This window comes from Dendrobates tinctorius, unplaced genomic scaffold (genome assembly GCF_039654945.1).
Source record: "Dendrobates tinctorius isolate UK_male_01 unplaced genomic scaffold, ASM3965494v1 ptg000117l, whole genome shotgun sequence".
Classification (NCBI taxonomy): Eukaryota; Metazoa; Chordata; class Amphibia; order Anura; family Dendrobatidae; genus Dendrobates; species Dendrobates tinctorius.
In genome coordinates this window covers 5,591,233-5,605,150 of record NW_027361785.1, presented here as the reverse complement: position 1 = coordinate 5,605,150, position 13,918 = coordinate 5,591,233, and the positions used below count along the sequence as shown (strand labels likewise).

Here is a 13,918-nt window from a genome sequence, read left to right as displayed (position 1 = left end):
AATGTACTATACACATCTGATAATATTCTATAACTACGGTTTATGAAACATTATTGTGGACGCCATACTTTCCAAAGGGTGACTGTAAAATACAGAATTTAGAGGCAATGTGAAAGGTCATAAGACAGACCGTGATGCCATAGTATAGAATCCCATGAAAGATGAATTGTTGTGTGTCCAGACACGCATCATTAGAACATTTTGCCTTCTTAAATTTTTCACAAAAATTATTAATCACATATGAAAAATATGTATTAAACATATTTCCCTGCTTTGAATTCAAGACTAGCTGACATTTTTTTTTACATTAATTTTCATTACACTTTTTTTTTTTTTTTTCCTAATAGGAACTCCATTGCATTATCCTTTGTCCGCCCTGAAACAAAACAGCACACCGCATTCAAGGCCTGAAAAGGTTATTTAAATGCAGCCTTTCAGTGGAAAATTGATTAGATATGTCTGCTTATTAAATTAGCCGTGCATTAACCTCCGCATCTCCCTGATATTTGTATTCCTCAACTCTTAATTGATTTGCGGATAACCATAGTTAGTTTTGACTCATAAAAATATCAATACGTGTAATTTAATTTTGACTTACCCACGATAAGACTGAGCGAGTAGCCAATAGGTGCTTGAGCCCATGCCAGCCCATACCCTGACACATACACTGCTTCTGCTGTCCCGTTGATGTATCCTCCACCAACCCATGTTGCTGGTGTATTAGTATTGACATAGAAAAATAGATTTAAAAAATAAATAAATAATAATAAAAAACATATATAGTATTATTATCAGTTATAACACTAAAAATATACATATATTAATTTTTAATTAATTCATTCATTCTTTTATTCATTGATTCTTTCGATCCACACCGATAATTTGGAAATGAGAAAGCGTATTAAATAAGTCACTGTTTGTAACAAAGTCTTATCTAAAAATGAAATAAATAATGAAATATTTAGTGCCTCAGTTAATTGTTTGCTTACAAAGTAACTACACACCTGCAATGTCCATTTAATATTAAACGAGTCTAGCTAAGTCCCAGCAGAGAAAACATTGCTGCAGTTAATCATTCCTTCATTAACATGAATTATGCAGACAATTTAGCAAGGTATAAAAATGAAGGTGGAAAGTAATGAAATAATCCACAGCTAGAGAATGCACTAAATGCACCGCCTGTGTAATGGAGCCACAGATTATAATAACTGAGGAGTCAGCAATAGAGATGAAATGAATTCTAAAATATTCTCTTCTCTGAGCCTTCAAGACAGGAATCAGAACAGTTTGCAATGAATTTTTGAACCTGGAGCATGAATTTTGCCATCTCCAGTAAACAACAACATGACAGGTGGTAAATAATAAGTAATAAAATCTGGAAGCTTATTCTGCACCCTATCTGGACCAGTATAGTGTGCCAAGGAGCAAATCAATCCAGCTTTCCCTCATTAAAGCAGGCTCCTCATAAAGCCTTAGCAGCTGCTGATAGAAAACTTTATAAAGAAAGAAGGTGGGTCCTCACCTGTGGTTGTAAAAGCTCCAACCAGGAGACCTATATCTCTTCCACCCACAATGATTCCTTCTCTGGGATCTCCATCACCACGTGAGTTTTTAGTTCTCCAGGCTGCCCAGATGCCCACAAATAAGATAGCCAAGTAGAAAAGGATAATTGCCACCAGCCCTTCCACGTGGAAAGCCATCTTCTACAGGAGGAACGTCTGGCTATTTCATGAAGGTCTCAATGTGGCTACAGCTCTGGTGCCCCCTGTACATGGAGAACTATGAGAAAGATAGAGATAATCAACTTAGCATCCCTCCTGACACACTACTTCTATGCAGGATAATAACCATGTAGGAAGTCACAGGAAAACATCAACAAGTCAGTCACCTGTAAAGAGCTGCTCCTCTGCCTGCACCAGCTCCTAGTCTCATCAATCACTCCTGCCTGTCTCACAAAGCTAGGAATCTCTCTGCATCGCTCCACCAGAAAAAGGCAAGAAATCCCATTTTGCTTGTACACGGTGTATTAGCAGATCATAACTAGCAGTATATCATTGCAATTCTGGATGTATGGCTATAGATCTCACATTCAGCTAGACCGTGGTTTAAATATTGTTCCATTATAAGAAACTTGATTTATCTCTTGCTGCCACCTAATACAATGCATATATACTGCTCAAAAAAATCAAGGGAACACAAACAGCCTGTTGCAAATGGAATAGTGTTCCCTTTATTTTTTTGAGCAGTATATAATACATACAAAAAGAAAAATTACAGTTTAAAAAATATTGTCTAAAGCATCTGCTAACTATGAAACAAAAGGAGACAGGACCCTGTCCCTCCCGTACATCTTCTACAGGGATAAGGGTAAAAGTTATACTGATTGTTGTCATGTTTTCTCTTATTCATTAAACCAAATGGTTTCACAATATTAACAACTATACAAATATGCCCTATCTGCTCAGGATAGGAATCAGTTTCTTAGTCTTTGCACTTTTCTGTTAAAGTTGAAATATATTTTTGAATGAGCTAATATTAATCAATTAGAAAACACCTAGGTTTTGCCAATATTGCATACTCACATTATGTATAGGTCATCAAACACTTGTCATCATTCAGCAGCAACCTCCAAGTCACAGTCTATGCCCACTCCCTTGCTCTGCATCTGGCTGCACACACCCTGCTTCACAAGCAGGAGCACTATCCCCCTGCTGCTCCTATACTCCACTATTCACTTCTCATTCAGCTAAAAAAGAAAATCCACCCCCCGAGAGCTGCAGGCTGCTTTCCTCTGTCAAATCATACTGTCAAAAATCTAAGGAAAATTAATTATTTTTTTTACTCACAAAGGTGGAGGTTATATATCATGTTCAGTATGAAAATGCAGAGTCTGATGTAATTTCTGTCTGGATATTGTGGTGGGAATACATCCATTATTACAGTGGAACTGTCCTAGGTCCTGATCATAACTACAGAATTGGAAGCTGCTTAATCTAAACAAGTAGTCACTAGAGGGATGGAAATGGTTTTAGTCTTGGCTGAGAGTATTTAGTCATAAAACTGAGGGATAGACATAGGTTTAGTCTTGGCTGAGTGTATTTAGTTATACTACCAAGGGATGGACACAGGTTTAGTCCAAGCAGAGAGTATATAGTCACACAACCAAGCGATAGACATAGGTTTACTCCAAGCAGAGTGTATATAGTCACACAACGAAGGGATGGACATAGGTTTAGTCTTGGCAGAGAGTATATAGTCACACAAACGAGGGATAGACATAGGTTTAGTCTTGGCAGAGAGTATATAGTCACAAAACCAAGGGATGGATATAGGTTTAGTCTTGGCAGAGAGTATATAGTCACACAACCAAGGGATGGACATAGGTTTAGTCTTGGCAGAGAGTATATAGTCACACAACCGAGGGATAGACAAAGGTTTAGTCTTGGTAGAGAGTATATAGTCACACAACCGAGGGATGGACATAGGTTTAGTCTTGGCAGAGAGTATATAGTCACACAACCAAGGGATGGATATAGGTTTAGTCTTGGCAGAGAGTATATAGTCACACAAACGAGGGATAGACATAGGTTTAGTCTTGGCAGAGAGTATATAGTCACACAACCAAGGGATGGACATAGGTTTAGTCTTGGCAGAGAGTATATAGTCACACAACCAAGGGATGGATATAGGTTTAGTCTTGGCAGAGAGTATATAGTCACACAACCAAGGGATGGACATAGGTTTTGTCTTGGCAGAGAGTATATAGTCACACAACCAAGGGATGGACATAGGTTTAGTCCAAGCAGAGAGTATATAGTCACACAACAGAGGGATGGAAATAGTTTTAATCTTGTCCGAGAGTATATAGTCAGGTAAGTCATAGTTTCCATTTATAGTAGTAAAGGCTTAGTCTTACCTGTGGAGTGCTTGACCCTCTTGTCTTTCCAGTAAAACAAATCCTCTTCCCGTAGAGCGTCTTCACTTCTTCTTATTTTTACATAATATTTAATAGTAGGGATTATTTAATAAGCTTATTAGATACTTAATTGGGCATGTGTCTGACAAACCAGACTTAACATAGAAAGTCTTGGCTTTATTAAAAGAAAATTCTTATAAAGCTGGTACGGTGTTCGTCATAGATCAGTTGGTGGACGTCAGAAAATGCTATATGGCTTTTGAGAAGAATAAATGAATAATTATGGGGAAACAGTTAAGGGGGAAGGGGAAAGCGATTGTGAAAAAAATGGTGTAGTTATAAAAATAGGGCTAGACATCATCAGAAGCTTAAAATAACCCAGGCACACCTCTAGAAATCCACGTCCATTCCTGCATGACTTTTAATGCATCTTCTGGGCATGACGCACTGCAGAATACTTCTCCACCTCTTCCATTTGACTGATTAATAGAGAAAGGTTTTTTCTCAATGGTTAGTCTTTGACTGCACTTTTAAGGCTCAGCTGTCAAGTACAATTCAAAGATTGATTGAGGAAATGGGTCACCACATTCTTGTTAACATAATGAAAATTCTAATATAGTGAAATAGACTAAAGGAAAAAAGCAATGCTATTAACAAACTGTCTAATTTGAATGTTGCTCACATTTAGTCTTTAATATACATTGCAACCACTCATTGATCGTTTGAAATAAAAGTGGTTGTAGGAAATAGTTTTTTAACAGTGATGTTTCACATCAGTGTCCCAATAATTTGTGTTCTAAACTGCTCAATTAATTTTATCAACTGTCAGGTCATTGATAAACAGGGGAGGACTCGCGGAAGATCAGGTCGCTCCTTATATTTAGGGCCATTTGAGCTGATCACCTCCAAATCTACAATTGATGATTTTGACATAAAACGTGTTTTATACTGATATGTTTAACAAATGTATATACAGTACAGACCAAAAGTTTGGACACACCTTCTCATTCAAAGAGTTTTCTTTATTTTCATTACTATGAAAATTGTAGATTCACTCTGAAGGCATCAAAACTATGAATTAACACGTGGAATTATATAATTAACAAAAAAGTGTGAAACAACTGAAAATATGTCTTGTATTCTAGGTTCTTCAAAGTAGACACCTTTTGCTTTAATTACTGCTTTGCACACTCTTGGCATTCTCTTGATGAGCTTCAAGAGGTAGTCACCAGAAATGGTCTTCCAACAGTCTTGAAGGCGTTCCCAGAGATGCTTAGCACTTGTTGGCCCTTTTCACCCTAAACCATCTCAATTGGGTTCAGGTCTGGTGACTGTGGAGGCCAGGTCATCTGGCGTAGCACCCCATCACTCTCCTTCTTGGTCAAATAGCCCTTACACAGCCTGGAGGTGTGTTTGGGGTCATTGTCCTGTTGAAAAATAAATGATGGTTCAACTAAACGCAAACCGGATGGAATAGCATGCCGCTGGAAGATGCTGTGGTAGCCATGCTGGTTCAGTATGCCTTCAATTTTGAATAAATCCCCAACAGTGTCACCAGCAATGCACCCCTACACCATCACACCTCCTCCTCCATGCTTCACGGTGGGAACCAGGCATGTAGAGTCCATCCGTTCACCTTTCCTGCGTTGCACACAGACACAGTGGTTGGAACCAAAGATCTTAAATTTGGACTCATCAGACCAAAGTACAGATTTCCACTGGTCTAATGTCCATTCCTTGTGTTCTTTGATGGCCACTTGTTTTTCACTTTTTTCTTGCCATGATACAAATTCTAACAGTCTATTCAGTAGGACTATCAGCTGTGTATCCACCAGACTTCTGCACAACACAACTGATGGTCCCAACCCCATTTATAAGGCAAGAAATCCCACTTATTAAACCTGACAGGGCACACCTGTGAAGTGAAAACCATTTCTGGTGACTACCTCTTGAAGCTCATCAAGAGAATGCCAAGAGTGTGCAAAGCAGTAATCAAAGCAAAAGGTGGCTACTTTAAAGAACCTAGAACAGACAGTTCTCATCCTCCTCCTTCTTGACCTTTCCTCTGCCTTCGACACAGTCGACCACTGTCTACTGCTACTGATTCTTTCTTCCCTTGGCATCAAAGACTTTGCCCTGTCCTGGATTGCCTTAAACATTTCTGACTGCACATTCAGCGTTTCCCACTCCCACACTACCTCCTCATTCCGCCCTCTCTCTGTTGGAATCCCCTAAGGCTCTGTCCTCGGGCCCCTACTTTTTTCCATTTATACTCTTGGTCTTGGACAACTCATAAAGTCCCATGGCTTCCAGTACTACCTGTATGCGGATGACACTCAGATCTACCTCTCTGGCCCAGATGTCACCTCTCTGCTGTCCAGAATCCCAGAGTGTCTATCAGTCATATTCTCCTTTTTCACCTCTCGCTTCCTAAAGCTCAATGTAGACAAAACTGAACTCATTGTCTTTCCTCCATCTCACGTATCTTCCCTACCCAATCTATCTATTATGGTAAACGGCATCACGCTCTCTCCCACACCTGAAATCCGCTGCCTCAAAGTAACTCTCGACTCTGCCCTGTACTTCAAACCAAATGTCCAAACTCTTGCCACCTTCTGTCGCCTCTAACTCAAAAATATTTCCAGAATCCGTCCCTTCCTCAGCCCTCAATCTACTAAAACTCTTGTACATGCCCTCATTATCTCCCGCCTTGACTACTGCAACACTCTCCTCTGTGGCCTCCCTGCTAACTCTCTTGCACCACTCCAGTCTGTCCTCAACTCTGCTGCTCGACTAATCCACCTCTCTCCTTGCTACTCCCCTGTCTCTCCCCTCTGCAAATCCCTACACTGGCTCCCAATTTACCAGCGCATCCAGTTCAAACTACTAACACTGACCTATAAAGCCATCCACAACCTGTCCCCTCCCTATATCTCTGAACTAATCTCCCAATATCTTCCCTCACGAAATCTTCGATCCCCCCAAGACCTCCTACATTCCTCCACACTTATTCGTTCCTCACACAACTGCATCCAAGATTTCTCCTGAATATCCTCTGGAATTCCATGCCTCAACACGTCCGATTATCCACCACCCTCGGATCAGTCAAACGGAACCTGAAAACCCATCTTTTCAGGAAAGCTTACAGCCTGCAATAACCATTCTGCCGCCTCACCCACCGTCCGAGTCGCCGCCTCAAAACCACCAGAGCTGCTGCACCCCCGACCTTCTGTCTCTTCCTCACTATCCCATAGAACGTAAGTCCGCAAGGACAGGGTCCTCTCCCTTCTGTACCAGTCTGTCATTGTAAATTTGTTTATTGTTAATGATACTTATAACTTTGTATGTAACCCCCTTCTCATGTACAGCACCATGGAATTAATGGCCCTATATAAATAAATAATAACATAAGACATATTTTCAGTTGTCTCACACTTTTTTTGTTAATTATATAATTCCACATTTGTTAATTCATAGTTTTGATGCCTTCAGAGTGAATCTACAATTTTCATAGTCATGAAAATAAAGAAAACTCTTTGAATGTGAAGGTGTGTCCAAACTTTTGGTCTGTATTGTATATTGCACTCAGAAATACATAATTTGTATAATATAATCAGAGGTGACAGCAGCACTGTGAAACAAAGCTCAAAATACAGGGTGCTCGTAACTGAAATCTGAACAAAGCAGCCCTACCAAATATACAAAGAATTGAAGAACGTTAGCACATGAAGTAGAAAAAGCATTTCTTCATTTACTCCCGGTTACGATAATTCAAGCTTGAGTCATTTTCAAGGAAAAAAAAGAATGCAGCTGAATGCATCACCACATATTAACCCCTTAGTGACAAAGCCAATTTGGTACTTAATGACAAGGCCAATTTTTACAATTCTGACCACTGTCACTTTATGAAGTTATAACTCTGGAACGCTTACATATTCCACTAATTCTGGGAATGTTTTTTCATGACATATTGTACCTTGTGCTAGTGGTAAAATTTATTCAATATAACTTGCCTTTATTTGTGAAAAAAATGGAAATTTGGCAAAAATGTTGAATATTTTGCAATTTTTAAACTTTTAATTTGGTACCCTTAAATCAGAGAGCGGTGTCACACAAAATAGTTAACAAATAATATTTCCCACATGTCAACTTTACATCAGGACAATTTTGGAAACAATATTTTTTTTTTGTTAGGATGTTATAAGGGTTAAAAGTTGACCAGCGAGTTCTCATTTTTCCAGCAAAATTTGCAAAACCATTATTATTTAGTGACCACCTCACATTTGAAGTGAGTTTGGGGGGTCAATATAGCAGAAAATACCCTAAAGTGACACCAAGCTAAAAATGCACCCCTCAAAATGCATAAAACCACATTCAGTAAGTTTATTAACCCTTCAGGTGCTTCACGAGAACTAAAGCAATGTGAAAGGAAAAAATTAACATTTTACTTTTTTTTAAAAAAATTTACTTTGTAACCAAACTTTTTTATTTTCACAAGGGTATCAGGAGAAAATGAACCACAAAATTTGTTGTGCAATTTCTCCTGAGTACGCCGATACCTGTTGTGTGGGGGACAGCCACTGTTTGGGCACATGGCAGGACTCAGAAGGGAGGGAGCACCATTTGACTTTTTGAACGCAAAATTGGCTGGAATCAATGGTGGGCGCCATGTCACATTTGGAGACCCCTTGATGTACCTAAACAGTGGACACCCCCCAATTCTAACTTCAACCCTAACCCCAACACACCCCTTACCCTAATCCAAACCCTAACCATAACTCTAACCACAACCCTAATCCAACACAACCCTTAACCCTAACCGTAATTCTAACCATAACTACAACCATAGCCCTAACCACAACCCTAACCCCAACACAACTCTAACCCCCAACCTAGTCCAACCCTAACCCTAGCCCCAACCCTAGCCTCCACTTTAACCCTAGCCCAACCTTAACCCTAACCGATCCTTAACCCTAACCCAACCTTAACCCTAACCCTAGACCCAACCTCAACCCTAGCCTAACCCTAGCCCCAACCCTAACCCTAGACGCAACCCTAATGGAAAAATGGAAATAAATACATTTTATTATTTTTACCTAACTATGGGGATAATAAAGGGGAGTTTGATTTACTATTTTTTATTATTTTTATCACTGTGATAGTGATCAAAATGACCCAATAGGAAAAATTTCCTATTGTTGCTAAGTGCCAGCAGGAAGATCTCGGCGGGCGCACTGCACATGCGCCCGCCATTTTCTTCCTGAAAGAAGATGCTGGTGGCCGGGAGACATTGGGGGATGCAGGACGGTCCAGGGACACTGGTGGTACCGGGGGGCTCTGGGGACCCCATTTCTTTCTCCTTTGATATGCTAGATGACATCAGAGAAGAGAGAAGTTAAAAGGGAAATCAGATTTTTTTTGCAGCCATTGTTATTCCATGAATAACGGTGATCACAACACTGGGGTCGGTAAAAACCGACCTGAATCATGTACCCCTGGTAGCTGAGATCCCAGAGAATTTCTGACGCAGGGAGGAGCTGTACACTTATTTTTCAGTGCCGCTGAGGAATAAGTACCCTTAATTGCCGCTGTTAAAAGACGTATCAGCAGTCTTGAACAGGTTAAATTCTGTATATACATGTACTCTATAATTTCACCACTAAATGAGAAGATATACATGAAAGTCTGCTCTGAGGGGCACACTGGTGTTAGGGCTGGCGGAACGCACCAAATAACAGAGATGGTAATAAGGTGCATTCGCAGCCTGAAATCCACCGTGCAGGGGTGGTAAACTGCTGCTCAGTAATGGCGGACGCTATAGGGCGGTATAATAGAGGAACACATGCAGGTTAACGTCACCCGGTGTGTACAGGGGCGGACTCTGTTGCTTCACAGAGCCGCACTACCGCTGAACAAATGCCAGAGCCTGTTAAAGCTCACAGAGCTCGGCAAGGTAAACGCTCAGTATCAGGTCACAGAACTCAGCCCCAAGGACACAGGGTCAGAGTCCCTCTAGACCTTCTAAGCGTGCAATGTCGCAGCTGCGGACGCCACTAAGTGACGCTGGCGACTGGAGTGTTGGCCAAGTGAACACAGTCTACACAACATATGTGTACCAAGGGTATGGGTTTCCAATGAGTCATTCACCAGAGACATTCATACATGCATACAAGTCTCTCTCCACATGGTCTATATCTTTCTCTATATTAGCACATGGCCGAGCGACCATGAGAACCTTTTATAGCCGTGTTCTTCTGGGACCAACCTGACCTTCCTGATGGTCCAATCCGAGCTGGAGAAGGACCTGAGCATGTGACCTCCGATCTTCAATGAGAGATCATCCCATGGGCATGCTCAGTGGACCGAAAGGAGGACATAGTCCCTGGAGTAGCTCGCTGCTGACCAGCATGCATTGCTATAGCTGGACCAGAGGTGGCAGCAGCAACCAAACCTACAGAGCTGGTCTGAGCAGAGCGCCTGGATCAATGCATCTGCTGAGCAGCCTCCTCTGTGGCCGGAGAGGAATGGGAGACTGCCGAATGCAAGGCTCGGAATTCCTGCTGTGCAGCGACAGGAACCCGTCGCCTAACAACTGGGACCTTCATTCATGTCAAGAACAGGTTTCTAATCTAGGTACAGACATATTGAGACACACTCATATGCCTATTTTGCTGAATTCTTATCTTCCACTTGGAAGGACTTGCCCTGTTCAGCCATGTCTGAGTTTCATAAAAATGTGAGGGGTCTCACGCATTCAGCAAAGCATCGCATTGACTAAGCATCAAACAAAAGCAGTTATTCTATGTCAGAATCTAACACGCATCTCTAGTCTCTTCATACAGGTAGTCTCTTCATACAGGTAGTCATTTCATTCAACTCCTGCACTAATCCATCTTGCATGTGTTCACTCTATTCCATGTCAGCAAGCATTTTGTACTGGTAATCATTTCATTCAACTCCTGCACTGGTCCATCTTGCATGTGTTCACTCTATTCCATGTCAGCAAGAGCAAGCATTTTGTACTTGTAATCATTTCATTCAACTCCTTTGCTATAATTCATCTGTTACATTGTTATCAGTACTTACTATTCTATATCCATGGGGGGGAAGTCACTGGAGATTAGAGATGAGCGACTTTGCCTTTTTTAGGGTCGAGTCGGGTTTCATGAAACCCGACTTTCGCAAAAGTCAGGTGGAACGAAATCGGCTGACTATAGGGAAAAGTTGGAGGCCGACTGAAACACGAAACCCTATGCAAGTCAATGGGGAAGCAAAGTCGGCAGGGAGTGGAGGACAGTAAACACACCTACAGTGCCCATTTCAATGCTAAAAACATCAATTCTTATTACTGAAGTTTGTCAACCTTAATTTACTTCATAATAATAGTTACGCATTGAAAACTGGGGGTTATTTGGCTAAAGTTGTGGGGGGGTAGGGCTGGCTCCAGGTTTTTGTGTGCCCTGGGCCAAAGAGTGTCAGCGCGCCCCTTTAACACATACCACAACTCATGATGCTCCGATACGGCACAGAAATATAGGTATAGTACAATGACAAATACTTCACTGCTTACATGACATGACTGATCTATTTTAAATTGTACAATAGCTCAAAAAAAGGATAGTAATATGGCCACCACATTGTGCGCCATACAGAATAATGAGCTCCATATATTTCTTCATACAGAATAATTGGTCACATATAATGTTCCATACAGTTTATGATGAGCTCCACATAATGCTCCAGTATATGATGGGCCTCATGGATGATGCTTCAGTGTATGATGGGCCCAAATAATGCTCCATATATAATGGGCATATGAAATGTATAACTCATGGGAATCAAAAAGTAGTGCGAACATATAAATCCCCTAAAAACACAGTTTAATTAAAGTACATTAAAAAACACCTATCCCAGTGAAAAAATGGCAAATACCATGAATGAAAAGACCTAAACTGGGATGCTACATAGCCCTACATTAAGGCTTACTGATACCTTCCTAGCCGTGGAGGTTGGCACCCTAAGAACGAGATTTGGCGCCCCCACTCACCGAGGACTGTCCCTCACTCCCCTACCAGTCCCTGATCAGACAGGAGGGAAAACAATAATCCGATAGTGCAGAAATGAATATTCAAAATGCCCTAAGCGAGAGCAAAACCCCAAACAATTGGTAATACCGCATCCTGGTCACTTATAGACTCATATATCAAACAAGCAGCTAAGCCCCCCACACAGGGGTATATTTTGAACTAATAAATTGCTTGTCATGTGCAGGTATGCCCCTCTGATAATACAACAATGAATATTCAAATTGCCTTAGGCTAAAGTAGGACCCCAAAATGAATATCACAGATATATAAAAAATTCTAATATCTCCACATCATGATCATTTGTGACAGACTAATATGTCAAAGAGACAGATAATACAGATTCACCCCTCTCAGGGGTATATTATGAATCATAGTATAATAAACAGCGTCACTTATCATGTGCAGGTCATCCCCTGACGCGTTTCTCCGCCTGTAGCTGTTCATCAGGAGGATCAATCAATAAACATTATATCCATGTACGATACCCAGATGATGCATAATGGGCCCCATTTCTAATGCTCCAGTGTATAATGGGCCCCATAGATGCTGCTCCAGTGTCTGATCTGCCCCGTTTACAATGCTCCAGTTTATGATGGGCCTCATGGATTATACTCCAGTGTATGAAGGGCCCTAATAATGCTCCATATATAATGGGCTTCATTTCTAATGCTCCACTGTATAATGTGCCCCATAGATGCTGCTCCAGTGTCTAATCTGCCACGTTTATAATGCTCCAGTATATGATGTGCCTCATGGATGATGCTCCAGTGTATGATGGGCCCTAATAATGCTCCATATATAATGGGCTCCATTTCTAATGCTCCACTGTATAATGGGTCCCGTAAATGCTGCTCCAGTGTCTGATGTCCCCAATCTGGAATGCTCCAGTATATGATGGGCCTCATGGATGATGCTCCAGTGTATGATGGGCCCTAATAATGCTCCATATATAATGGGCCCCATTTCTAATGCTCCAGTGTATAATGGGCCCTGTAAATGCTGCTCCAGTGTCTTATGTCCCCCATTTGGAATGTTCCAGCATATGATGGGCCTCATGGATTCTGCTCCAGTGTATGATGGGCCCAAATAATTCTCCATATATAATGGTCCCCATTTCTAATGCTGCAGTGTATAATATTCCCCATAGATGCTGCTCCAGTGTCTGATCTGCCCCATTTATAATGCTCCAGTTTATGATGGGCCTCATGGATGATGCTCCAGTGTATGATGGGCCCAAATAATGCTCCATATATAATGGGCTCCATTTCTAATGCTCCAGTGTATAATGTGCCCCATAGATGCTGCTCCAGTGTCTGATCTGCCACATTTATAATGCTCCAGTATATGACGGGCCTCATGGATGATGCTCCAGTGTATGATGGGCCCTAATAATGCTCCATATATAATGGGCTCCATTTCTAATGCTCCACTGTAAAATGGGCCCCATAAATGCTGCTCCAGTGTCTGATGTCCCCAATCTGGAATGCTCCAGTATATGATGTGCCTCATGGATGATGCTCCAGTGTATGATGGGCCCTAATAATGCTCCATATATAATGGGCCCCATTTCTAATGCTCCAGTGTATAATGGGCTCCATAAATGCTGCTCCAGTGTCTGATGTCCCCCATTTGGAATGCTCCAGTATATGATGGGCCCCATTTTTAATTAACCCAGGCATGGTATGTGAAAAGAGCTCCATGGAGTAATATGAAGTGTGTGCTGCCGCATTCTTCACTTTTGGTGTGGGTGAAGGACACAAGGAAAGGGGTTGCTCCTGACCAGAAGCCTGCAATGATGACTCAGTACTTGCATTTTTTAAAAATTCAGAAGAGGAGGCGATAGAGCTGGAGGCTGTTTCAGCAATGTAAGCCAAAAACAGTTCCTGATGCTCCGGCTTTAAAAGCAGTCTACCTA

At 41.3% G+C, this 13,918-nt stretch overlaps 1 protein-coding gene across 1 annotated transcript in view; it reads right to left on the bottom strand.

Moving 5' to 3' along the window:
* The window catches only part of SLC5A7 (solute carrier family 5 member 7), a 32,384-nt gene extending 29,711 nt beyond the window's left edge, over positions 1–2,673 (bottom strand). Inside the window, exons 1-3 of the mRNA XM_073590485.1 lie at positions 2,583–2,673; positions 1,523–1,779; positions 599–712 (exon numbers count right to left, since the gene is read on the bottom strand). Of these exons, the coding sequence (XP_073446586.1) occupies positions 599–712; positions 1,523–1,700 (292 nt within the window). The 5' untranslated portion in view covers positions 1,701–1,779; positions 2,583–2,673. The remainder of the gene's footprint in view (positions 1–598; positions 713–1,522; positions 1,780–2,582) is intronic.
* Positions 2,674–13,918: the final 11,245 nt, after the last annotated feature.